The following is a 27,435-nucleotide window of genomic DNA, read 5'->3' as shown; positions in this document are numbered from 1 at the left end:
CGGCTTACTTCCAAACAATACTTTTTTCCAGTTTGCACCTATTAAAGTTATTTAGATCTATAAAAAACAGTTATTCATCATTGAAATTTACTTACTTTACAAAATTAGTTATTGGTAAATTTTTTAATATGAATGAAAATTTATTTTCAAACTGTTTTTTTAAGATTTTATTTTTCAATACATTCGGACATTATCGAAATATCATTCCGATAATCTCACAGATTTTTTTAATAACTATTAGAATGTTTTTTATAATGAAAAAAGAACCAAAGTATATTTTAGCTTGTAATTCGAACGTGAGAAAAATAAATAAAAGGAACACCGGTGTTCTGACTGCGTCAAAGGGATGACGTTATTGAATCCCACACAGATGAGGAATCTTTAAATCTGGTAGCCTTATTGTTGGTTTTAAAAGTATCCATTGTGTTATTTTTGAAATACTCTTGAATGCAGGTATATCTGCTTTTTTATACTTTTTGATTTAAATTCTTTTTTATACTTTTGTATTGTTTCTAAATTCTTGTATTGTTGAGTTTCAAAATTAATTACATATAACACATTAAAAATAGTTTTTGAAAGGAGTATCTTTATGCAGAGTCATTCGTATTTATCTCATTTTTAATTTACATCGATAAATCGTGATCAACGAATGTCCGCCCCTATTTGTCGACCCCTGGTTTTCGTAAAATTTTGGGATTGGAAAAGTCGACTTATACACCAGTATATAAGGTTATTTATAAATTTATTAAATAATTTATTTTATTATATGTCTGAGTAGATTAAAGGAACATTAAATATACAACGTTTTTTAGCATTATTATGTTTTTATTGATTTCAAAAAACTCCAAATTATACAATACAAGTTGTTGAAGTTGTTGATACAAATAGATTTTAAAATTGTTGCACAAAATTATATAGAAATGCAATTACAATTTCCAATTTTCACAAGTGATAAATTTATATCAGTTGAGTACAAGATTATGTAGTAAAAAGATTATAAAAATAGACTAGCAATATTTAATTTTTAAAACAATTGCTAAAATAGCTTTTTAAAGGGTATATAAATTGCATTATACATGTGTTACAAAAATATATCACATCATTAGTAAGTAAAAATTCACATCATTTTTAAAAATGAAAATTTTCCTTTTGGATTAATAAAAATTCGAATATAGATGAATAATAGAAATATATAAAAAAAATATAAAAAATCTCTACACTATTGAGTAGCATTTGATTTTATATATATAAAAAAAAGCGAAATTTCTTCAAAAATAAAAATTGTAATACATAAAAATATTAAAAACATAACAAATCAACTCATGAATAGCTTGTATAGTCTTATTATCAAGAGCAAAATAACATCAGATTTTTTTAAATATAAACTGTAAATAGATGGAAGTAAAAATTTAAAAATAATTAATGGATAAATACTATCAAAATTTTCTTTCAGGAAAAAAATAAGCGAAATTTAAAAAAATTAAAAGAAGTATTATAAAGAGATTATAAGAATATATATCAAATCAGGGTCTAACTATATATAGAACTGTATAGTTTCTATAAAAAGTATAAAAAATAATAAACTGAAACTTTAGATCAATGTAAAAAACTTTATAAATCGATTATATAAAAATAAAACATTATTTAGAATAGTTATTTTTTAATTTAAAATAATTAATAAACAATATTATGATCAACGTTTTATCAATAATAATTAGGCATTTAATGAAGAATACTTAAATAAATTACAAATAATAAAACTCAATTACAAAATAATTTTTTTTTCTTGTTTTAAAATCCTTTCAGAGTCTTTTAATAAATTCTCTTGTTGTCATTAATTCTGCCGTTGTTTTGAAAGTCGCCATTGTACTGACAAAACAGTTTAGAGTTTCAAATGAAAATTACTTTTTTTAATTTGTAAATTGTAGATTCTTTTTAATAATCGATCGTATTTTCTAATTTAGTTCGTTTGCTTTGGAGATCTAAGGGGATGGCAAACAATCTTTGTATTTATCTCTCAGACTTTTATCCACGCTATTATTTCTGAACAGACGTTCGAAAACCTCAACAGCTAACAGTAAATTATATTTTGGCTGACAATGAGGTTTTACAAACAAGGAGATCTTACTCCGAATTTTATTTGCTTTGAATTCAATCTTCTTTAAGAAATTCTTTTCTAACAAATCCTTTGGCGTATTCTTATTCTTGTTTTGAAAACCTAGTTTATTAACAGTGAAGTAGTTTGTCTTAACAGTACGATCTATAATGACATCCATCATGGGATCGTCTGTTTTTAGACGAACCTTAGTTTCTGCGTGGAATATTTCTACTTGCAGCTCTTCTTTCATAGGTATATAGAATACTCCAGTATTAGAGCTATCGCCATCTAAACTTTTGCTAAAAAGAACTTCGTTTCTCTGATTTTTCACGCTTATGCTAGCGTACTTCTCATTTTTAAAATAGCTATGAGGATTGCTTGAAAAAAATCTGAAGGTCATAATTTCTTTAAAGGGATTTGCTGTTAGGTAGGCAAAGTAATCATCACCTAGTCCAAGAAATTTGATTTTATCAAGTGGAAGAGAAGGCTCTTTCATTACTTTTGCTGTAAGAAGTAACTTATTCGCATTGTTGGCATGTACTATTGCATAAAAATCATCAAAGGCAAGTTTCGTATTCTTAGCGTTTGGTTCGATAAAAATCTTGTATACTCCTATAGGTACATCCTTAAAAGTGATACTTTGACTCTGGATTTTTTGCTGAGCTACTGTTCGAGATCCGTCCATCAATTTCAACATATCACCTGTTAATTCACCAAGTATTTGGTTATCTATGTTAAGAGTGAAATCATTTTTCAATTTAGTAGAACTCAAATCTGTTGGAGTCACCAAACTAGTTAAGTGATGTAGACCCAGGTTGTTATAAGCATCAAGCATTTCCTTGAGATCGCTTATGATGTAGTTCAGAGGATAGGCTACACTGGATAAAACATGGTAATGTTCATATAGCTGCTCTTCTTGTATTGCTGCTTTCGCCAGTTTCATAAATGGATAAACATCAAGAGCAAACTCAATTGCAAAGAAGTGCATCAGTTTTTCTAATAATAATGTGTCACTGGCATAATAAGGACGGCCATTAAATTCTTCGCGAGTCAGTTGGTTGAAACGTGAAAATGATTTCTGACCAGCTTTAAAAAACATGTGGGTTAAAAATGATAATTTTTGGATTAAATCCCAACTTTTGACTTCTGTTCCTTGTTTCAGTACTAGAGCAAGGTTCATTGCTTTTTGTTTTGAACCTTTAGTTCTAATGTCCTTGCCAAACTTAATAGTTTGATAAAAGAAGCATAGAATATTGTTCCATACTTCATTAACAGATAACGTTTCATCACCTAGTTTCTTCAACTCATGTCCGTGACCAATTTCATGCAAAGCTCCCCAATTCGTTGGACTGATTTCCAGCCAGAAGTCTGTGACTGATCCGGCGTTCATAGCCGTGTACGGTTCATCGTAATACGCCAACCCAAATCCATTTTTGTCAGCTTTAATAAAAAACCTGTTTCTTACGTTCTGATCAGTCCCAGTTTCTTCGAACGACAACCCTATCAATTGACTGTAAGTGGTTAAGATGTTGTCGTAGAAAATAATTAAATCGTTGAGACGCTTGCCATCAGCTAACTTTCTCGTAGCTTCTTTGTCTATTTTCGGTATAAGAAGACCGAAATAATCGGATTCTACGTAAGCAAATTCTGCATCTTGGGAATCCCAGAGTGCAAAAAAATCTTCCTCCTTATCATCGAAACGATAGATGGGAAGAACTTTTGAACCAGTTGGATAGCTTAGTCTGATATCCCGATTGTCTGTTGGAGATTTTTCAAGGTACTCACAATCGACGAATGGAACACTCACAGAATCTAGTTTAAATGTTGATGCTCGGCCAGGCAGGGAACTTTTAATTGTAAAATTGCCTTCAGTCTTTCTGTCATCATTTAGGAGTCGTACTCGCACCTGGGTAAGACTCCTACTCTCCAGAGCGCATTCCATTTTATTGTTGGCTGCCAATATGATTCCAACTGGTATTCGATGATGGCCAAGGCCTTTTGTCATAGGAAAGTCATACCAGACAGGTTTTAGTAGCCAAGGAGCTTGAAGTCTCTTGCTTGACGTCATTTCAGTTTATCTGTAATGGTAAAAACTATGTTAGTTTAACTTTTTTTAGCACCTTTTTACAGCAATATTACGAAATGGTTTTTTTTTCGTTATTTATCTCAATCATATTGCTCATTGTTAGAAACCACTACTTTTATAAATTCTGTACGTGAATTTTAATTATATACTTAAAATAACGTCAAAAATCAGCACAAATTCTGGCTAATATTAGAAAGAGGCTTTTGGATTTGCTTTAAAAAAGCAGTAAATTTTGTTATGAAAGACGTTTTGTAATGAAATCTTTTAATAAGTAATTTTGAGCCGCGATGGCTTGGCACAGGTATAGAGCATTCGCCTTTCAACGAAGTGAACTAGGTTCGAATACAAGCGATGGCTGGTCGATACGAATCCGCATCCGGCTTGCACAGATCACAGTGCTGACGTGAAGTATCCTCAGTGGCAGTCGGATCATGGGTTAAAGTCCCTTTACCGTTAGGCTAACAGTAGGAGTTTCTCGTTGTCTTCCTTTCCATGTAAGGCAAATGTGGGTTAGTTCCATCAAAAAGTCTTCCACGAAAGCAAATTTCTCTCAATGCTTGATCCAGCAGTTAGCTCCCTTGTCTTCTAGATTGGGTTCGAAATTACAAGGCTGCGTAATTAAATATTGGTAGTCGTAAACCTGAAAATCGGGTCGGCTGTTTAACAACGGTTATAAAATAAAATAAGATAGGTAATTTTATATTCCTCACTTCAAGTAGTGGCAAAAAAGTATATCCATTAAATGTCGCTAATTAATATGCAAATAATGAAAAAAAGAACATGATTTAATAGGAAAACCAATGCAGAAAAAATCTTAATTAAAAACCTTAGTACAGTGTAGTTTATTGATATTTGCTCGAGGAAAAAAAAATAGAAATTCACCAAATCTTGAATGCCAAGAAAATGACATATTAGCTTGGAAGTTTAAAAATCAGTCATTTTAAGTTAATAGTTAGTAACTCAACTTAGGCCCTTACGTTAGATGGACCATAAATTGCTTAAATAAATTTTTTTTATCCACTGTAGGAGGAATTAAAATTTTTTTTGTTGCTGATATGTACAGAATAAAATTGTGTATAATAATCAATCATTAGATAAATAAATAACTTTGATTACACTCACACATATTACAATCATTCATAAACTTGGTATTAGGTTAATATTTGCTTTCCCACCTTACAGTATTAGCAGTTAAAAAAAATCTGGTAACACTTCAATGTTCTGGCATTGATAAGTCAGGAAAATGACAGCCAGGATAATGACAAATGCTCCATTTTATACCATATAACTTTAATTTAATATTTTGGCCTAAGACGTTTATATTCTACAGAAAACAACAGGATTTCTTAAAATAACTCTTAAAATAACTCTTAAAATAAATCTATCTATTTTATGTTATTAACGATTTCAAGAAGCCAGGAAAATGACAACACAAAAACCTACTCACCTTGAAAGAGTTTTTGAAATAGATTTTGAACCAGAAAATTGGTTCTTTATTCATGCAACAAGACATATTCATATAGGAGGGCATCTAATCAATCTATTAACATAAGCTATTGATTGCTGGTTCTATCTATTTTGGTTATAAACCACTAAATAAAAGTAGCCAGGAAAATGACGGATTTTCTTGGGACAAACAAATTACTGACAGGAAAAATTATTTTAAACGAAGTTTTTGTAAATAATATCCTCTATGTATATTCTAGAAATGCTTACACAGGTTGAGATAAAAAAAAATTAGATATTGAAAAATGTATGGGAAGTTTTGAAGCTTGTTATTATTGGAAACACTGTTTGGGACATAACAGGAAAATGACATTTTGAAGTTCAATTAAATTTTTTAACTATACAAAACAGTCAATGCTTGTGCAAAATCATTTTAAAATGCTGACAGCAATGCTATTTATTAATTTTTTTTTTAAAGTTTTTTTAGTATTATAGTACTAGATCTTGGAACAAGGGACAGTGAATTGTCATATTTCGTGAGAATCACCCATATATATATTTTCATAAAACTACAGAAACATGGTAGAATATTATAATATGTATAATATGTTCTAAAATTTTAATTTAACATGAATTCCTCTTTAATTCTTTAAACAGTATTAAACACTTAACTTGCCTGAACTGAAAAAAAATAAAAATATAAACCGACTTGGGAGAACTATGGAAATTAAAAATAATTAATTAAATGTATATGTTATTAAAATAAATTAATAAATTTTATTAATTACGTTCACATAAAAATATTGTACTAGCTCACATAAAAATATTGTGGTAGCTTTCTGATTTTTAAAATAAGAAGATTGAAATATTATAATGCACCTAAATTTATAACGTACCTAATAAGCCCTGTTATCTTTTCAATGTGTTTGATTTCTTCAATTCCTTCCTTTCCAGAACACTTGCTATTCTAGATTTTTCTATTCAACAAGGTGCAAGTGCTATTCATTTAAAGAAGTTTACCTAAATAAATATATCAAAATACTTGCTTAGTTATACATATTTCAAAATACTTATTATTATATAATTAAAAATATTAAAAAAATAGCTACCTATTTACTCAAAATGAAAAAAAAAAGAGTTTTAAACTAAGAGATTTTTAACAAACTACATGTCTATCCCACAATACTTTATTTTATATAACTGGTGCTGAACAGTCGACCCAAGTTTTAGTTTATGACTGTCAGTGTTCGAATCTGTAGTCTCATACCCAGTCCATAAGACAAGGGAACTTCTGGATCATGCATTGGGGCAAACTAGATTTCGTGAAGAGCTTTTTGATGGAACTTTGCGTTACACGAAGAGAAAAACCACGAAATCTTTCTTGGTTTGCCCGACGGCAAGGGGATTCCAACCCGTGATCCGTCTATCGCTGAGGATATTTCACGACAGAATTGTGGTCGATTCTGTCGTAAGAAGCAGAATTCATATCTACCAGCCACACCCCTGGGATTCGAACTTGGGTTACCTCATTAAGAGGCGAACGCTCTATCCTTTGAGCCATATGGCTTACAACACCCTACTAACGCTAACTAATCTCCAGAGCAATCACATGTAGTTCGCAAGGTTGGCACTGTGAACCAAGCTCACTCAGCTCGCCAGCAAGTTAGACCAGTTAAAAATTTAGCCTAGCATTTGAATACATAACATAGTGAAGAAACAACATTAAGACAAAAATTATTGCAGAATATAGGCATTCTTCTTTTTCCCGAAAATGAGCGTAAGAAAACTACATATTTAGGTCATGGCACCTGCAATCTCAATTTTTCAGAGCTTTTACTTACCAAAAGTTTTCTAAATAAATAGTATTTTAATACCAAATATATAGATCGCAAAACACAATTTCTTTGAATAGTTTGTCATACAATATTTTATTTTTATTATTGCTTATGTCTATTTCTATAGTGTGAAACATTTTTCAAAACTGAAAAAGGCAACTTAAGGCTTAACTGGGTATAGCTCTTTCCAAAACATTTTCAACCACTTAAGCACCTTTGCATTGAATATTTTCTATAAACAATTCCTTGCCGTACTGCTGTTGCTGTCTGTGAACAATATTGAAGACAATATATTTTTCTATCGTTTAGCATAGTGTTTTTGATACTTCTGCTTCAAAATTTCATTTTTTAAATTTTTCATGAAGTTAGACTAGTTAAGTTTATACAAAAATATAAGTAAGAGAAAAAAATCCTATCCTAGTTTCTAGAAAATATCTTCAAAATTTAATGCAGTCAAAACAAGATAGAAATCAGATGAAAAGTTCCTGAAGCATCGATGAGAAGAGGAAGTTAAGCGAGAGAGGACGATTGAAGTTAGGAGAATCGTGTTTTCATAGAAGAGACGATTGAAGTGAAAAAAATCCTCTTTTCAAACCTAATACGATTTAAATTAGGAGAATCGTAATTTCTACATATTATCGTATTCCGGAATGGTTTTTGTAAGTCCTTCAAAGCTACTAATTTCAAAACATGTTTTTTGAAAAATAGTTTGGTGCGTTGTTATAACCTTCCAGGTAAATTTATCCTTTTAAAAAAGCAAGAGAGAAAAATGCACGAATATGTGAATTTCTTAAATAAGGTTAAAAATGCATGGAAGTATATTTAATTTTAGCACTTTTAACTAAATATATGAGACAGAGTTCGAAAGATGTCAATTAATTAATGTCTCATTCAATTAATTCTAATCATAAATTCTTCTGTAAGGTGAGATTTCCTGTTGTTCTCATCCCCATGACCAGCAGAGCTAGATCAGGTCCATGAGCTCGCTTACTTTGAGAAAGTCTAGCACTCACAGGGGAGCTTGACAAGATAAAATGTAGTCGGGGGAGGCCTGGGCAGCAGAACACTTAGTGCAGATTTCGAAGTGTTTATTACCATCGTTATAAGTCATTGATGACAGATGTCCATTGAGGAAACGAGTAATGGCAGTTTGTTCTCGTCTGCTGCCGCCCCGAGCCAAGGAGCCCCCTGGGCACCTGCCTTTCATATTCTTTGCCTTACATTTAGAAAAATGCTCCAAGTAAGTAAGAGGAGCGACAGTCGTAATGGCTTCTTCAGCACCTACTTTGGCCAAACGGTCGACAATCTCATTTCCAGCTGCTATATCGACATGTGACGGAATCCACTGAAAGTGGATTCGATGAGAAAGGGAAAAATGTTTTAGTTTCCTGAGAATGTCAGCACCAACACTGTCCGTGACATTATGCCAATCGGCAAGGTGCTGGATAGCACTTTTTGCAGCACCAGGTGCTCTATCCAGCACCAGGTTCTGTATAGAGATTTCCTAAAGAATCCAAGTTTTTTAATTGTATTACGAAAAAAGCGGAAGTTTATATTAATTTTTTAAAATTATGTGTCTTGGGGGAGGGGGTGGTGGAGAGCATTGAGGATTTCAGTTATAGGTTAAAATAATTTGCCAAAAATAAATAAAAAATAAAATAAAACAAAAAAAAATCCCGCATGTTATAAGCAATTGGATATTTTCCACTTAGCTACTAAAAAAAAATCAATTTCTCAACATTCTTTAAAGGAAATTGAGAAGGAATTTTTGGTATACAGTGAAATTGTAAGCCTTATTTTAAATAGAAAAGTGCATTTTTGTATTCTTGCTGCTAAGAAATCGCAATCTCCGGTTATCATAGTAACGTCCCTTTCACCTTCCATAATATGGTATTTATTTCGCGTCATTATGGCCTCCTGTTATAAAAGTGGAATTTTGTAAGAGATTAAGGTAGCAAATGGGGAAATACATTTAATAGTTTTTCTTTTAAAATACCGGGTGATCCTTTTTTAAGAAGTCCTTTTTTAACACCCATAAGTTTAATTATATCTTCGTACGGTGATCTAAGAAATAAAAGATTTCATACGGTATTACTATTTTGTTCCTACCATTTAACATTTCCTTAAAAAGTACTTGCTATATTAGATTAAGCCTGAAGTCTTTTTATTCAATTTCCTTGAGCGATTTTTTATGTTTAATGTTTTAACAGATATGAACAAAAGTATTTAATTTCTTAAAACAAATTTAGAATTTAGTTTCTTTTTTGAAACTTAGTTTAATTATGACTAAAAACATAATGAATGTAGCATAGTTTTTTTAGAGCATGGAAATTTTATATCCAATAAAAAAAAGTTACATACCAGATTTTAGAACGGTATAATAATTACTGGGATTCGAACGCAGTTCACCTCATTGGAAGGCGAAAATTGGTTTCAATGTTTCACAATATCTGAATTGCTACATACTATTAAAAATTCCGGATCAAATTACGGTATAAAGTATCGGCACTTTCGCAAAACGCATTTTTACCGTAAAATAATATATCGTGTTTTTCACAGTGGTATTTATTTAATTAGAAAGAGGCAGTCATTTTTCGGTAATATTTACTTGAAAAATTATGATATATCGCAATACTGTAAAAATTACGGTATATCAGATTTTTTGTTCCGTAACATGTTCCGGTTAAAATGGTTGTTACAGTAACAAATACCGGTACCCGCAGAGTCGGTACTTTTTATCGTAATTTGATTCGGAATTTTTTACAGTAAAGTGGTAGTATTTCGTTTATATTTTATGGAACGTGTCGAAACAATGCAATCATATTTCGCGTTTACGCACATTAAACCTATATTCTCATTGTCTACTTATTTGAATTTTTTTACATTTGATTGTTTTGTTCCTTTGCTTTATCGATGCAAGTGATTTGTTCTTTTGTCGTAATTGTGTATTTTTTTCCTATTATCACATCGTTACCTACAATTTTACTACTGAATGATGATCAATCAGAGATGAATAAATTTTAGAAGATAATGTGTTCATTGATAGATAATTGCTGAAAACATAAATATCTCTAAATAATTCAAAACCTTTTACTTTATGCGACTAGCTAAAAATTTTCTGATACGTTTTACATTTTTTTAAAATAATTTTTTGATAGAATTTGGGTCTGTTTTAAGCCACGGAGCTTTTGTAGCCCTCTCCCAATTTTTTCAATTTTTGAGAAGTTTAATGTTGAGTGGCTAACGGTTGTTTATCATTTGACAGGTAATCTTTCGATTAATTCAATTGTAATTTTCACGCGACGTTGTTATTCTTCATTTAATAATTATTTTATCAATATTTTAAGTATTCCTTTCATAAAATTAAACTACAATAAAAAAGCTAAAATATTAAACAATAGTAAGATACAATTTACCATTTTTGCAAATTTAGGGAGCATTGCTACTGAATGTGGTTTGATTGTTCTATTTTAAAATAAGCAATCAAATTCTCAGCCTTCAAATTTCATAAAATTCTCAATCTTCAAATTTATATTTAAAAAAAATTTGGATGAAAAAGGGACAAAAATACTGTTGGTGAAACATCGGTATATAGTTTGTATTAAAACTAAAAAGTTGCTTTCAAAACATTTGAATTCCGCTGAAACTTATTTATTTATAACAAAAAGAGAAAGAAAGAGTATCTCTACTCTTCTCTTAAGATAAAAATTGATTAAACTCTTCAGTTTGTTTCCGAACGGCACCGTCTAAAACAGTTTGGAGCGGCTACCCATTATTAAAATTATTTTTGCGTCGTTTTTCTCTAATTTGCACAGGCATTTAAAAGAATTGGAAAATAAAATTAAATTTTTGAGGGTATAAAAATAAAATTTTTGATATCTTATACAGGTCATTTTGTAGACCTCCAAAACCTTTATGGTCAACCCAAGTACATTGTCTGCCAATGGTCAGTCTAAGGAAAGATATTTTATGGGTTTAATCAATTTTTGTACTTCAGCTTTCTCGATGCCTGATGCGAAAGTGCCTTCAGCAAATGTGCCTGTATAAGAGCCATTTGCCAATTAGAAGCAATCAGGGGATCAAAATTCATTCTGAGCAATTAAAGATCCTACATATAATGATGTTTTAAAAATTCTTGTAAAGAAACTTATCAGTCAGAAAGTGCTCTGAAAAATTTCCGATCTGATAATTTCCAACAGGATTTTTTCTAAGAATATAAATCTATTCAGACAAACATCACCAGCGTTGAACTTATTCAGATATTTTTCATTTGCTTAATTAAAAAAAATGGTCTATTGATAATTACAACATTTAACTTAACTATTTCATTTAATCTTATTGCTATTCTGTGTGAAGTTATTTTAAGATTTATATAGAAAAAAATTAATCAAAAAAGCTAAAATAAATACTTTAACAAAAAGAAATTAGAAAACTTACTTACCAAGATTCACGAGCGTTCAAAAAAAAACTCACGTGTATGATTTAGTAACGGTGTTGTTTCAACTCAGCAAAATGTTATAATATATACCCATTCTTATCTCATTACAATTTAATATCTCATTACATTTTCTTATCTCATTATATTTAAAGATGCAAATATGAATGTTTTAAATAGTAACAAACTACATGATACAATTTATTTAGTATTGATAACAATATTATTTATCAGGTATTTCTCAAATTTGTTTACGCATAGAACTTCCTACATTCTATTATCCATTACGGAATCGTCTTTTTTAAAAATAAGTTCCAACAAAGCAAGCATTTATCAATGCGTTTTCTGATTTGCAAAATTTTAGCCTTGGTTATTTAAATATAGATGAGTAAAATATTTATCACTTGTTATCTGAAACAACCGCATCGTGATTTCTTATGTAGTTGTTTCAGGTAAGCGAAGTGTTGTTTTTACTCATAAATATGAGAAGAATGATGTGATCAAGGTGATTCTATATCATTTTTGGTCACTGATGTAATACCTATGATATTTCAGATTCTCAAATAATTAAATAAATGAATAATTCTCAAATATTTAAATTAAATTAAATTAAATTAAATTAAATATGAGAAGAATGATGCGATCAAGGTGATTCGATATCATTTTTGGTCACTGATGTAATACCTACGATATTTCAGATTCTCAAATAATTAAATAAATGAATAATTCTCAAATATTTAAATTAAATTAAATTAAATTAAATTAAATATGAGAAGAATGATGCGATCAAGGTGATTCGATATCATTTTTGGTCACTGATGTAATACCTACGATATTTCAGATTCTCAAATAATTAAATAAATGAATAATTCTCAAATATTTAAATTAAATTAAATTAAATTAAATTAAATATGAGAAGAATGATGCGATCAAGGTGATTCGATATCATTTTTGGTCACTGATGTAATACCTACGATATTTCAGATTCTCAAATAATTAAATAAATGAATAATTCTCAAATATTTAAATTAAATTAAATTAAATTAAATTAAATATGAGAAGAATGATGCGATCAAGGTGATTCGATATCATTTTTGGTCACTGATGTAATACCTACGATATTTCAGATTCTCAAATAATTAAATAAATGAATAATTCTCAAATATTTAAATTAAATTAAATTAAATTAAATTAAATATGAGAAGAATGATGCGATCAAGGTGATTCGATATCATTTTTGGTCACTGATGTAATACCTACGATATTTCAGATTCTCAAATAATTAAATAAATGAATAATTCTCAAATATTTAAATTAAATTAAATTAAATTAAATTAAATATGAGAAGAATGATGCGATCAAGGTGATTCGATATCATTTTTGGTCACTGATGTAATACCTACGATATTTCAGATTCTCAAATAATTAAATAAATGAATAATTCTCAAATATTTAAATTAAATTAAATTAAATTAAATTAAATATGAGAAGAATGATGCGATCAAGGTGATTCGATATCATTTTTGGTCACTGATGTAATACCTACGATATTTCAGATTCTCAAATAATTAAATAAATGAATAATTCTCAAATATTTAAATTAAATTAAATTAAATTAAATTAAATATGAGAAGAATGATGCGATCAAGGTGATTCGATATCATTTTTGGTCACTGATGTAATACCTACGATATTTCAGATTCTCAAATAATTAAATAAATGAATAATTCTCAAATATTTAAATTAAATTAAATTAAATTAAATTAAATATGAGAAGAATGATGCGATCAAGGTGATTCGATATCATTTTTGGTCACTGATGTAATACCTACGATATTTCAGATTCTCAAATAATTAAATAAATGAATAATTCTCAAATATTTAAATTAAATTAAATTAAATTAAATTAAATATGAGAAGAATGATGCGATCAAGGTGATTCGATATCATTTTTGGTCACTGATGTAATACCTACGATATTTCAGATTCTCAAATAATTAAATAAATGAATAATTCTCAAATATTTAAATTAAATTAAATTAAATTAAATTAAATATGAGAAGAATGATGCGATCAAGGTGATTCGATATCATTTTTGGTCACTGATGTAATACCTACGATATTTCAGATTCTCAAATAATTAAATAAATGAATAATTCTCAAATATTTAAATTAAATTAAATTAAATTAAATTAAATATGAGAAGAATGATGCGATCAAGGTGATTCGATATCATTTTTGGTCACTGATGTAATACCTACGATATTTCAGATTCTCAAATAATTAAATAAATGAATAATTCTCAAATATTTAAATTAAATTAAATTAAATTAAATTAAATATGAGAAGAATGATGCGATCAAGGTGATTCGATATCATTTTTGGTCACTGATGTAATACCTACGATATTTCAGATTCTCAAATAATTAAATAAATGAATAATTCTCAAATATTTAAATTAAATTAAATTAAATTAAATTAAATATGAGAAGAATGATGCGATCAAGGTGATTCGATATCATTTTTGGTCACTGATGTAATACCTACGATATTTCAGATTCTCAAATAATTAAATAAATGAATAATTCTCAAATATTTAAATTAAATTAAATTAAATTAAATTAAATATGAGAAGAATGATGCGATCAAGGTGATTCGATATCATTTTTGGTCACTGATGTAATACCTACGATATTTCAGATTCTCAAATAATTAAATAAATGAATAATTCTCAAATATTTAAATTAAATTAAATTAAATTAAATTAAATATGAGAAGAATGATGCGATCAAGGTGATTCGATATCATTTTTGGTCACTGATGTAATACCTACGATATTTCAGATTCTCAAATAATTAAATAAATGAATAATTCTCAAATATTTAAATTAAATTAAATTAAATTAAATTAAATATGAGAAGAATGATGCGATCAAGGTGATTCGATATCATTTTTGGTCACTGATGTAATACCTACGATATTTCAGATTCTCAAATAATTAAATAAATGAATAATTCTCAAATATTTAAATTAAATTAAATTAAATTAAATTAAATATGAGAAGAATGATGCGATCAAGGTGATTCGATATCATTTTTGGTCACTGATGTAATACCTACGATATTTCAGATTCTCAAATAATTAAATAAATGAATAATTCTCAAATATTTAAATTAAATTAAATTAAATTANATATATATATGAATTATTTTGCAACATGTAGGTACATTTTTTAAAACATCCAAAGTTGTGAAAAAGAAACAAATAATTCGGGAAAAAAAAAGAAAGATAAAGATTTCCTAGTAAAATTACTGTGATAAAGTGCACAGTAAACGTAAATATGTTGACCTATTTTAATTCTTGCAGATAAATTAAAATGACTTCAAAAAAGAAGCTTCAGGTCCCATGGCTACCAGCACCTGTCTGGAAAGACTTTCCCATGACCAAAGGTCTCGGACACCACCGAGCTCCAATTGGAATCATTCTAGCAGCCAACCAAAAGTTAACATGCGTCTTAGAGAGTAAAAGTCTAAATCAAGCTCAAGTACGTCTCCTCAACGATGATCGTAAAACAGAAGGCAGGTTTGATATTAAAAGTTCCCAGCCAGGTCGAGCAGCAACATTTGGCCTAGGATCTGTGAGTGTTCCATTCTTAGAATGTGAGTACCTTAAGAAAAATCCAGAAGATAGTCGCACTGTACTTATAGGGTATCCATCTGATTCGAAAGTTCTTCCAATTTACCATTTTGGTGATAAAGAGGAAGATTTCTTTAAGCTCTGGGATACTCAAGATGCAGAATTTGCTTACATAGAATCAGATTATTTCGGATTTCTTATTCCGAAAATAGACAAGGAGGCTGCAAGGAAATTACCCGAAGGCAGAAATCTCAATGATTTAATTATTTTTTACGATAAAATCTTAACCACTTACAGTCAGTTGATAGGATTGTCATTCGAAGAAACTGATATAGATCAAAACGTACGAAACAGGTTTTTTCTGAAAGCTGACAAAAACGGATTTGGTTTGGCATATTACGATGCATCGTATACAGCTGTTAGGTCAGGATCAGTTTCGTTCTGGTTGAAAATAAGCCATACGAATTGGGGAGCGTTGCATGAAATTGGTCATGGACACGAACTGCACAGACTAAATGATGAATCGTTCTCCGTTGCTGAAACATGGAATAATATATTATGTTTTTTTTATCAGACAATTGTGTTTGGTAATGAAATGGTAACCAAAGGTTCGAATTCAAAAATAATGAACCTTACTGCAATACTCAAAAAAGGAACTGAAGTCAAAAGTTGGGATTTAATTCCAAAATTATCTTTTTTAACCCACATGTTTTTTAAAGCTGGTCAGAAATCTTTTTCACGTTTCAACCAACTTACTCGCCGAGAATATGCCGGCCATTCTTATTATGCTAGTGGGACATTATTAGTGGAAAAACTGATGCACTTTTTTGCAATTGATTTTGCCATCGACGTGTATCCGTTTATGAAATTGGTAAAAGCAGCAATACAAGAGGAGCAACTATTTGAACATTACTATGTTTTATCTAGTATAGCCTATCCTCTGAACTACATAATAAGCGATACCAAGAAGATGACTTCTGTTAAAAACAGCCTTGGTTTACTGTACGAAACAAGTTTAGTTACTCCATCAGATTTGCGTTCAACTGAACTGAAAAATGATTTTACTGTTAACATAGATAACCAAATATTTAGTGATTTAACAGGTGATATGCTGAAACTGATGGACGGATCTCGAACAGAAGCCGAGAAAAAAATCCAGAGTCAAAGTATTATTTTTAAGGATGTACCTATAGGAGTATACAAAATTTTTGTTGAACCAAATGCTAAGAATATAAAATTCTTCTATGGCGAGTTTTATGCCATAGTACACGCCAATAATCCGAAGAAGCTACTTCTTAGAGGAAAAGTATTGAAAGAACCCTCACTTCCGCTTGACAAAATCAAATTTCTTGGACTTGGTGATAGTTATTTTGCCTACTTGACAGCAAATCCTTTTAAGAAATTGCTAAATTTCAGATTTTTTTCAAGCAATCCACATAGTTATTTTAAAAATAAGAAATACGTTAGTATAGAGATAAAGAATCAGAGTAAGGAACTTATTTTTAGCAAAAGTATCGATGGCAATAGTTCTGCCCTTGGATCGTTTGACATACCTATGGATGGGGAACTGCAAATCGAAATATTTCACGCAGAAACAAAAAACCGCTTAAAAAATGACGATCCCATGATGGATGTAATAATAGATCGTAGTGTTAAGACCAACTGTTTCATTGCAAATGAACTAGGTTTTCAAAACAAGAATACGAAAACCTCGATGGAGTTGTTAGAGAAGAGTTTCTTAAAGAAGATTGAATTTAAAGCAAATAAAATTAAAAGCAAGATCTCCTTGTATGTTAGACCTCATTGCCAACCTAAATATAATTTACTTTTAGCCGTGGAAGCGTTTGAACGTTTGTTCAGGAAAAGCAGCGTCGATAAAAGTCTCAGAGATCAATACAAAGATTGTTTGCCATCCTCTTAGGTCTCCATAATAACGAGCTGGAAAAACGAATTCAACTGACCAGAAAAAATTAAACAATTTAATTCAAATTAAAAAATCATTTCGTTTTCTTAAAAAAATTAATCTATTTTTATTTAAGGAAATAAAAAACTTAAAATTAAATTTTGTAACAGTTTCGCTGAGTTTTTAAAAAATGTGCAAAATATTTCATTTCAATTTTCAATTGAATTTTAAAAATTGCAAAATAACTGTATTTGAAATATGTTTTACTAATTTTTAGTGACTATTTAAAAATTATTGAGGCACTGGCAGTTTGAGTTGTCATTCCTCGCTTCAATGTGAGAAATTGCTTCAAAATTATAGTAAATTACGAAATAGACATTCAATAATCTGTGGTTTTTTTTATACTTTTAGTTTATAAAACATTTTTTTTTCTTAATTCAACATGATATTTGGTATTATTAAAAATTAAGAGATACGTATTTCTGCACTGATTTGTTCAAAATTGTAGCATTACTGCAATTTAGTTTTGTTCACATGAAATTAAAAGAAACTAAAAAATATTTATGCACTTATTTGAAGTATTTTCATGATTTTGTCATTATAGAATTTATATGCTTTTTAAAATTCAAGTAGATTTTTGTTGAATGTAAAAAATTGCTATATAATTATGTATTCATTTTTTTTAGTGCAATGTGTATTTTTTAGAAAAAATATCAATTTGCTATTTGCCTTTACGGTGGGAAGCTGATCTATATCAGTATATTAATTATAAATACTTTATATAACCTATCTTCATTACAATTTGTATTCTTTTAAGAATTCAATCACACAATTTTAAAATTGAGACTAAATTATTAAACAGTAACATTATATTGTGATAGATTTTTATAATCTATTAATTTTGTGATGTATTTTTATACTCTATTTACTTGGTGATGTATTTTTATAATAATTTGTTTTATATTTTTATAATATTTAACGAAATTATAATTCATTATTTGTGATAAGAAAAATAAATATTACAAAATTTTATCAAATGATTTGTCTTATGTTTAATATTTATTTTTAATACTAAAAGCAATTATGAGATTTAAACCGATTCAGAGCACTTATTTTATTTTATCAAACATACATTTTATAATTTTCAAGTTTTAAATCCCAATAAAAATAATATATTTTATGTTTTCTGTGTCTCTGGTGTGACTGAAATTTAAACAAAAGTAATGTGGAGCACAAAATATTGGTTTCTGAAAAGATATTTTTAAAATTTTTGAAAATTCGTATTTATTTTTCAAAAACAATAAGAAAAGTGTACAAATAAGTTTAGAAGATATGAGATGCTGAATTTAATTTTACAAAGAACAGAAATATTAAGTTTGTTCATATTGCGTATCTACGCGGAGAAAACAATGCGGATAAAAAAAAAACTTATTATTTGGTAACGTCATTTCTGGTTTAAAAAAAATCATAATTCTGGTTAATAAAATCAAAATATGTGGTATTTAAACCCTCCATTTGGTAATTTTTTCATTCTATGGTAACAGTTTACTAGAAATTCTGATTATCAAAACTATAGTTCTTATTACCACACATTCAGTAAAAGATACAAAACTTCAAAATAAATGATTCCTATGCCATACTCTAAGGTATCATGACAAAGTTAAAAAAATTTTACCATATTTACCAAATATTACCACATATTATAATACCATATTTTATTTTTAATCTTACAAAAGCATTAGGAAAGCACTTTAAAGAAAAATTACCGAGCTTTCTGATGTTAACATAGAGTCAGAAATACGGTAAGTCTTACCATATCCTAGTTCATACTTTTTTCTCAGGATAGTGCCTATATAATTGTGACAAGAATATTTACCATTTTTCAATGCACGAATGATAAAAATATTTTAACAGGAATCAAAAACATAAAATTTATCATATGTTTCTGTTATAACATTATATTATATGTTAATGCTACCACAAAATTCCCTTTGTGCTTAAACAAAGGAATTAAAGCAAAAGGTTGAAAAAAGATAACTACGCAGATTAAACTACGCAAACCTAACGAAATATACGAAATACCCATACATCACAAAAATATATATTGCAAAAAAATTCGGTTACTTAGCTTCGAAATTCTTCAAAAGTATTCACGTGAAATATCCTCAGTGGTGGACGGATCATGGGTTAGAGTCCCCTTGCCGTCAGGCTAACCGTGGGATGTTTTTGTGGTCTTCCTCTCCATGCAATACAAATGCGGGTTAGTTCCATCAACAAAAATAAATAAATAAATAAATAAAAAAGAAATCCTCCAAGAAGGCAAATTTTTTCCCATTGATCCAGGTGTTCCCTTGTTTTCTGGATTGGGTTCAAAATTACAAGGCTACGGCGCTGAACAATAGTAGTCATTAACACAAAAATTGGGTCGGTCCTTCAACGATGGTTATAAAGTAAAGTAGTATTCAAAGAAACTTACAAAACTCTCTTAACAAAAGCTCATTCAAACAGAAAGTAGAGAAATTTTATTTTCTATTAACGGTATTGAGAACCTATTTTAACGTTATTTTTTTACCTTGCATGCTTTACAATATTTATAGTGCTTGCAATCTTTTACTTATACTTACTTATACACCCTGTTTGTCACTACAGTATGTTGTATGCATAATTGTTCTTTTTAATATTAAGTTTCATGTGTTGACTTTTTATTTTTTATGCAATTTTCTTTGCATTTAGATGGCGCAATTTCCATAATTCGACATGTGCCATATTGCTCAGTGATTTGTCTCATTTCGATAGCAATTTTGCTTATGTTTAAATATAAATTTGCGTTTCCCTATGAGAATACTTTTATGTTTTCATTTTTGATGCGGATTCTAAAAAAATGTCTATGTGGTTTATATGGAACAACCTATTTATGATGCCGATGATTACAGAACACAATATGTTGATACATGCCAATGATTACAGAACACAAAGTTATACCTAATGGTATGTTAGATCACAGCTTCAATTACGATTCAAAGTATATACAGTTCGTAAACTAAAGGAACGGATTGCGTTAGTATAACTTTTGATGTAGAAATTAGGTGCAGTCTTAATGGTATGAAAGCCTAGCCTTAAATATGCTAATTCATTTGCATGGACGATAATTAAAGTCACAAAATCAGATACAAAAATGTATTTTTTTGAATTTTTATATCCTTTTATATCCTTTTTATATCCTTAAATTGCGCAGAGTAGCCACAATCTGTAAAATATAATTACAATAGTTTAGTGAGGAATGCGGTTTTGGACACTTTAACGATAATTTCACTTTAGACCTAACCTTAAATATGCTAGCTTACTTACATGGAGGATATTTTAGGTCAAGAAATAAGATTCAAAAACGAATTTTGTTTTGAATTAACATGCCTTTTTTTTTTAAGGGATTTGGAATCATGATCATAAAATTCTGTAGGATCATATATCCATAACTATGTGCGCAAATCGACAAAAAACTACAACTATAAAACTCGCTTGTCTAAAAATATTTATCAGTTTCAAAAATATTTTTCCTATTTTATTTTTATTATTAAACTAATAAAGATGCTGAATAATTGTGTGTGTGTGTGTTTAGAATGTCCATGTATCGTTTTATTTGCAATTCACCCAGTAGATGCAACTCAAGAACGAACTGGATTACTTATTCTCCTTCGGTTTCGAACAATTTGTTTTATTTATTTCCCCCCAAAATAGACCAAAATCGCCATTTTATCCCTTAATTTAAAAAAATCAAATTACTTTTTTTAAAACCGAATTTCAATAGTCTATTAGCATCTGCAGCAAATATGATTTAGTTCAGTTTAACAGTTTTCTCGTTATTTGGGATTTTAAGACCTTGATTTTAATTTTGGTCACCCTGCTCTACCTAGAGAATTCTTTGAAGAATTGATCGATATAATCTTGATGTGACAATCCTTAAACGCCTTTAGAAACATAATTTGATTAAAAAATTGATTGTATGATTTACAACATTGTAAACAGATATTCTACTCAAAATAATCACTTACGTGTTTCGGTTACTATCAATGCTCTAATCATCCAAGAGATAAACGTTGTTACAATTTACGAAACTGGAAATAAGTATTGAGTGATGTAACTGGTATTTTTCATTTTTTTAAATCTTTATTTCCATTATCACAAGTTCACAAATTAAATTCCGTTGATAGTTTCTGAATGATTTCAAGGCTGTTGGTGATAGGAGCGATACTGATAAAGGATGCCCTATTAAAAATTTGAATATAGCTAAAAATGAAAGGTTTTGAGTATTTTTGTTCACTAATAAATTATTCCTAATTTTAAGAAAACCTTTGAGCTAGAAGGCATATAATAAATTTCCAATTATCACAGTAAGTAGATGTTTAGAATCATACAACAAATTGTGCTTTATCTTTATTAACACTCAAAAGTCTAAATAGAAAACAAAAACTTGCAAGTATCTTATAGAATCAAACCAAAACAAATAACCAAACGATGACAATTTTTTTCGTTCAATCAAAAATAATAACAGAAAACGATAAATTCATCTCCTAACTAGTAGTTAAGCTTTTCACCGTGGGTGGAGCGCTGCACCCATTTGGTAGGAAAGTGTTTACATTTTGAAACGCTCTAGAAGAAAAAAAGTTTCTTTGTGATAAAAACTGTGCTTTTAAATACAAAAGAATGTTGAAACGAAACAATAATCAGTGATTTAAACTCCTCCTGACAGAGGCAATAACTTTGTAAGAATTTTAAGTTTCATTCTTTAATGTTTAATTGATATATTTTAACCACAGAGAAATATACAAAGAGTTTTCACTTTTATGCTGGAACACGTAAAAAGGCGACGCTTTTCATTTTTCAAAATGGCAACGTTACTCGACCTAATGAGTTTAGCGCCGCCATTCGCTCGAAAGCTTAACTAAAATTTATTTTAATATTCGCGATCGCAACGCTCGAGTACGCCCTCTAGCGAGAGCCTGTAAATATCGGACATTAATTTATCACGTTTTCATTTAGTTCCATCAAAGTCTAAACTTGTATAATCCGAATCCATATCAATGCACAAATTTTTAAACAATCGACTATTAAGTGCTCGACTTTTAATAAAGTTAATGATTTTGACTGCATCAAAAAACACAGTGTTTAATTCTGGTGCAATTTTTTTAACAACAAGTGCCTCTCGGTGAATCATACAATGTGTAAATGTAATATGATCATTTCCAGCTTTAACAAATGCTGTAAAACCAAGATCTTGTCCGGTCATTGCTGCAGCACCGTCCGTGCACACACCAACACAATTTTTCCAATTTAATCCTTCTTTTTCAAAAAACTCATTTACTTTTTTATATATATCTTTTCCACGAGTATGACCTTCCAGAGGACGACAAAACAGTATATCTTCATGAATGCTTCCCTCATAAATATATCTTACAAAAAGTAACAACTGTGCCATTTTTGAAATGTCTGTCGACTCGTCCAGTTGTATTGCAAACTTTGAGCTGTCTTTAAGCCTCATAAGAAGCTGTTGAAATTGATCATTGCTAATGTCTGAAATTCTTTTGGACACAGTGTCATTTGATAATGGAATTTTACTAATTTCAGCAGCATACTGTTTTCCATGAACAATTTCAGACATTCTTATAGCTGCAGGTAGTAAAAGTTGCTCTCCAATAGTAAAAGGCTTTTTCGTTTTTGCTATCAAATACGAAACTTCATACGATGCCAATAGATATTTATCATTCAAAGTAACATACTTCTCCAAAGTGTTCTTTTCTTTATTTGATGTTTGCAAAAGACGCTCAAAATATTCTATTGGCTTTTTTGATAACGTTGCATGTTTAGTATTCAAATGTCGTTGCAGTTTTGACGGTTTCATGCTTTCTGCAGCCAAAACTTCTTTGCAAATTAAGCACACTGGTTGTTCTTCATTGTTGTGAGAAGAGCATGTGAAGCCATACTGCAAATATGATTCGTCATATTTTCTTTTTTTTGTTTTGCTAGAAGTCGGATTTGAAGCACTGCAACTTGGTTGTGACGGCGTGGCAGACTTATTAGTTGGAATTTTAATTAGCCATTTATCCATGATGGTTAAATAATAATAAATAATTAAACAAAATGTAGTTGAACTTTAACGTAATAATTAAAAACACCAACTGAAAATTACACAGTAAATACACACATGTCACTACGAAGACAAAGCTGAGTCCAAACTGAAGTACAAACAGAAAAATAACTACACTCGAATCTTTACCAGTGCAATGACAACAAATTACGATCAGATCAACCCCGACGCATGGCGTGTTCAAAGTGTGCAGCGCACAAAGGCACCGTATCACAAAGACGCCGAAAAAGAAGCTTTCATTTAATTTTTTTTATTATTCTTTTATAAAAATAATATGCCGATTCGCCTAGCCTAGCTTGATTATGCTTCCGTATTGTATGTGTAAGCTNAGTGCTTGAGTTTTCTTTTTCTTTAAGAATAACAAGTGTTAACAAAGAAAAAGTACATTTTATCTTAACACGAAAATAAAATTATGATTTAATTTCAATGCTTTAATTTCAATGCTTTAATTTCTTTCCTTTTTTCTTGTTTTTAAATTAATATCTAAGTAAGGTAAAATACATATTTATTTGATTACCATACATCATTTAATCCTTTAAAACTAGTAGACGAATGAATGCGGGTAAGCACTATTTCTTATATTTAGTACATAAATTCCTTTTAATAAGTTACATGTTCGCAGTGCTGCAAATTTTATTGAACTTTCTGTTTTTATTTTTAAACAAATCAGAATAGCTGTTTGTAATAGAGCATTTTTCTCTTTTAAATATATAAAGAATTTTTTGTTACAAACAAATTTTTTTCCTAATACGAAATTAAAAGTTTTATACTTACATGAAAATATTAATTTTATTTACGTTTTACCTTACATGTAATAATCTAAATCCAAAAGTTAATTTCTAAGGATTTTTCTACTGTATTATGCAAGGTAAACATCTGTTTTCTGTGACAAGCAATAGTCTGCAAGCATACACGAATTCAGTATTTCTTAATTATAATTTTCTAAATTCAGAACTATTTGGTTGTATCGTAAGTGCAGATATTTTCAAGGGAAAATTTCAAGTTCAATTCTAGAACATGCACCTTTAAACACATGCTATACTTATTCAGCCGGAGTTGGCACTTGGCTTCACTACGGATGCAGAGTTTATTTCAGCGGGGGAGTCGAGGAAAAACATTTCCGCGTTTAAAATTGAGACAGCCCTTAATGCTCGCCAAACACTATCGGTAAATTTTTATTCAGTCACTTACTTCGTTTTGTTATCTGCTATTATACTTTTCCTTACGCTAGCTAATTAAATATATTTTAATTTAAAATGTCTCGAAAGAGGACAAACTATGAAGATTGCGAAATAAATATTTTTGTCATACGATCGGCAAATAGCAACCTTAATCAGGATTGTTCACATCCTTCTCCCAAAAATTGTGAAATAGTATCGTCGTGATGAAGTCGAAGCAAGGTGCCAACTCCTGGTGAACGAACCTTGATCCTTGAGCTTTATAATTTTTTTGAAACCACTTTTTTAAGCTATCTTTTTTATTGCTAAAGAAACTCATACTAGCTTTTAAATGACTTCACTGCAGGGTTTTCCATACTATTTAAACTTTTCTGAAAGTCACAGTCTTTCAATAGCTTCCTTTCTGAGAATCCGCAACAATGTTATTAAAATTTTACATTTATGTTATTCACATTATGTTACACTATGTTATTAACAACATTTTAGCCGCACTAACTCTAGAGAATTTTAATTCTATGTTAAGGAAAGAGGGGTCGATTTTGACCATCAGGCAATAACTTTAATTGCCACATTAAGTAGAATGTAGTGGAAGAAACTGGCAGATTCTTCCATCATTTTTTAGTTAAAAGTACAAAAAAGACTAAACTTGTAGAATTTTACGTATTTGCCTTCTTCCAAATACCGATTCATTCAGTAATTTTGTTTGCTTTGTGAAAATACTTTTTTTTATAATATTAGTAAGTATCTCTTCAGTTAATGTTAAAAAATGATTTAAAAAAAATAATATATATGTGCTACTGTGAGAAAAAGAGTCAATTTACTTGTTTACAAAAGAGTCATTTACAAAAGTTTATGCTCTAAATTAGATTAAAAAAAATTTAAATCAAAAATGCCCATGTGGAAGTCATGTATTTATACAATTGCCAATGGTTTAAAACTGATCTATACAATTTATCTGCCCCAATTCTAAATTTAATTTTGTAACCAGAGTAACTTTTTTGTTTATTGAATCACTTTTGACATTTCAACCATCTACAATAGCTACAAGTTTTAATAAAATAACTAAACTCAAATTTAGCATATTTCCATCTTATAAACTTAACAAAAATTATAGAACAGAACAACATATAAATAACTTTTTGTGTCTGGTTTGTTTGCTACATAACTTAAATTAAATTGTATACCATTTGAAAGTATGATAGCTTTACAGTTTGTTTTTATTTCGTATATTTTAAGAAAATAGATAAAAATGCTCCTCTTATCACTATTCAGTCAACAATTATTGTGAAACAAAGTACTACACGAACACGTCCTATAACCTTCTCGAAAAGAACCTAGATTCACCCAATAAAGTGGAAAATAGGTTGAAAGAATAGAATCTAGGATGACTTAACAAACTAATGTATTTTACTCTTGTTTTTCGAAACTGCTAGCTTTTATCGAATTGCCCTTTGGAAACACTTTGATAGCGTTAGAGTTTGTTTTTATTTCGTATATTTTAAGAAAATAGATAACAATGCTCATCTTATCACTATTCACTCAAAAGTTTTCGTGAAAATAGGTATTACACGTCATACAACCTTCTCGAAAAAACCAAGATTCGCACAATAAAGTGGAAAATAGGTCGAAAGAATAGAATCTAGGATGACTTTACAAACTAATGTATTTTATTCTTGTTTTTCGAAACTGCTAGCTTTTATCGAATTGCCATTTGAAAATACTTTCATAGCGTTAGAGTTTGTTCTTATTTCGTATATTTTAAGAAAATAGGTAACAATTCTCATCTTATCTCTATTCACTCAACAGTTTTCGTGAAAATAAGTACTACACGTCATACAACCTTCTCGAAAAAACCTAGATTCACCCAATAAAGTGGAAAATAGGTCGAAAGAATAGAATCTAGGATGACTTTGCAAACTAATGTATTTTGCGCTTGTTTTTTGAAGCTGCTAGCTTTTATCGAATCTAATTTGTAAAGTCCAAACTTAAAATATATATTTTCTAAATCCTTGTCATGAATAAAGTCAAAATGCTAAGGAATCGTGAATGAATATTTAACGCGGGAAAACAAAAAACGCTAACAAAATTTAACGATCATTACTTAGGAGGGAGGGAATGAAAATGACGAAACCAGTTTACTTAGTAAAACTTGAAAATGTTTCTAGAAATCGCCTTTCTAGTTTTATCCACGTCTGTTTTCTCCGACAATCAAACAGGTTTTTATGTTTTCGTCCCACCTTACTTAGAAGTGATTCGTTAAATTTCGATAGCTTTTTCTTTGTTTATTCCTATCTTAAATATTTTAAAACTTTATTGAATAAAATAAATGAGATAATTAATGTTAATTTAATATTAATTAAAAACTTATTAAAATAATTGTTTCGCGATCCATGATGTATCTGTATTTTAGAGTTCACTATTGACAAGGACTTTAAAATATACATTAATGGCAGAACACCGTGTTCAGTATTATGGTAAAAAATTACCATAATGTATGCAAGTTACGAATCTATTTTTCATTAACATGTGATTTGATACGTTAAATTTATCTCAATTGTTGCTTAAACGAATGAAAAATGCAACATCTTAGCATTATTATAACATTTTTATTGAGTTTCAAAACATATCATAACTAGAAATTAAATAGTTCAAAAAAATATAAAAATGTATTATAAA

At 29.3% G+C, this 27,435-nt stretch overlaps 3 protein-coding genes across 3 annotated transcripts; 1 reads left to right on the top strand and 2 right to left on the bottom strand.

The window, feature by feature from the left end:
• Nucleotides 1-804: 804 nt before the first annotated feature.
• On the bottom strand, nt 805-12,039 carry LOC107450390 (uncharacterized). Its single transcript, XM_016066170.3, has 3 exons — nt 11,907-12,039; nt 6,527-6,650; nt 805-4,176 (listed from the first exon to the last, which is right to left on the bottom strand). The coding sequence occupies exon 3, from the start codon at nt 4,164-4,166 to the stop codon at nt 1,983-1,985; it is 2,184 nt and encodes a 727-aa protein (XP_015921656.2). The 5' UTR covers nt 4,167-4,176; nt 6,527-6,650; nt 11,907-12,039; the 3' UTR covers nt 805-1,982.
• A 3,237-nt stretch (nt 12,040-15,276) lies between these two features.
• Nucleotides 15,277-17,457, top strand: LOC107450394 (uncharacterized). The gene has a single exon (XM_071180405.1). The coding sequence runs from the start codon at nt 15,277-15,279 to the stop codon at nt 17,455-17,457; it is 2,181 nt and encodes a 726-aa protein (XP_071036506.1).
• Nucleotides 17,458-22,468: 5,011 nt separating this feature from the next.
• LOC122268961 (zinc finger BED domain-containing protein 5-like) lies at nt 22,469-23,542 on the bottom strand. Its single transcript, XM_043040040.2, has one exon. It carries the CDS (start codon nt 23,540-23,542, stop codon nt 22,469-22,471), a length of 1,074 nt encoding a protein of 357 aa, XP_042895974.2.
• Between the last annotated feature and the right edge of the window lie 3,893 nt (nt 23,543-27,435).

Source organism: Parasteatoda tepidariorum, chromosome 4 (genome assembly GCF_043381705.1).
Source record: "Parasteatoda tepidariorum isolate YZ-2023 chromosome 4, CAS_Ptep_4.0, whole genome shotgun sequence".
NCBI lineage: Eukaryota > Metazoa > Arthropoda > Arachnida > Araneae > Theridiidae > Parasteatoda > Parasteatoda tepidariorum.
This window is presented reverse-complemented; position numbering and strand designations above follow the sequence as displayed.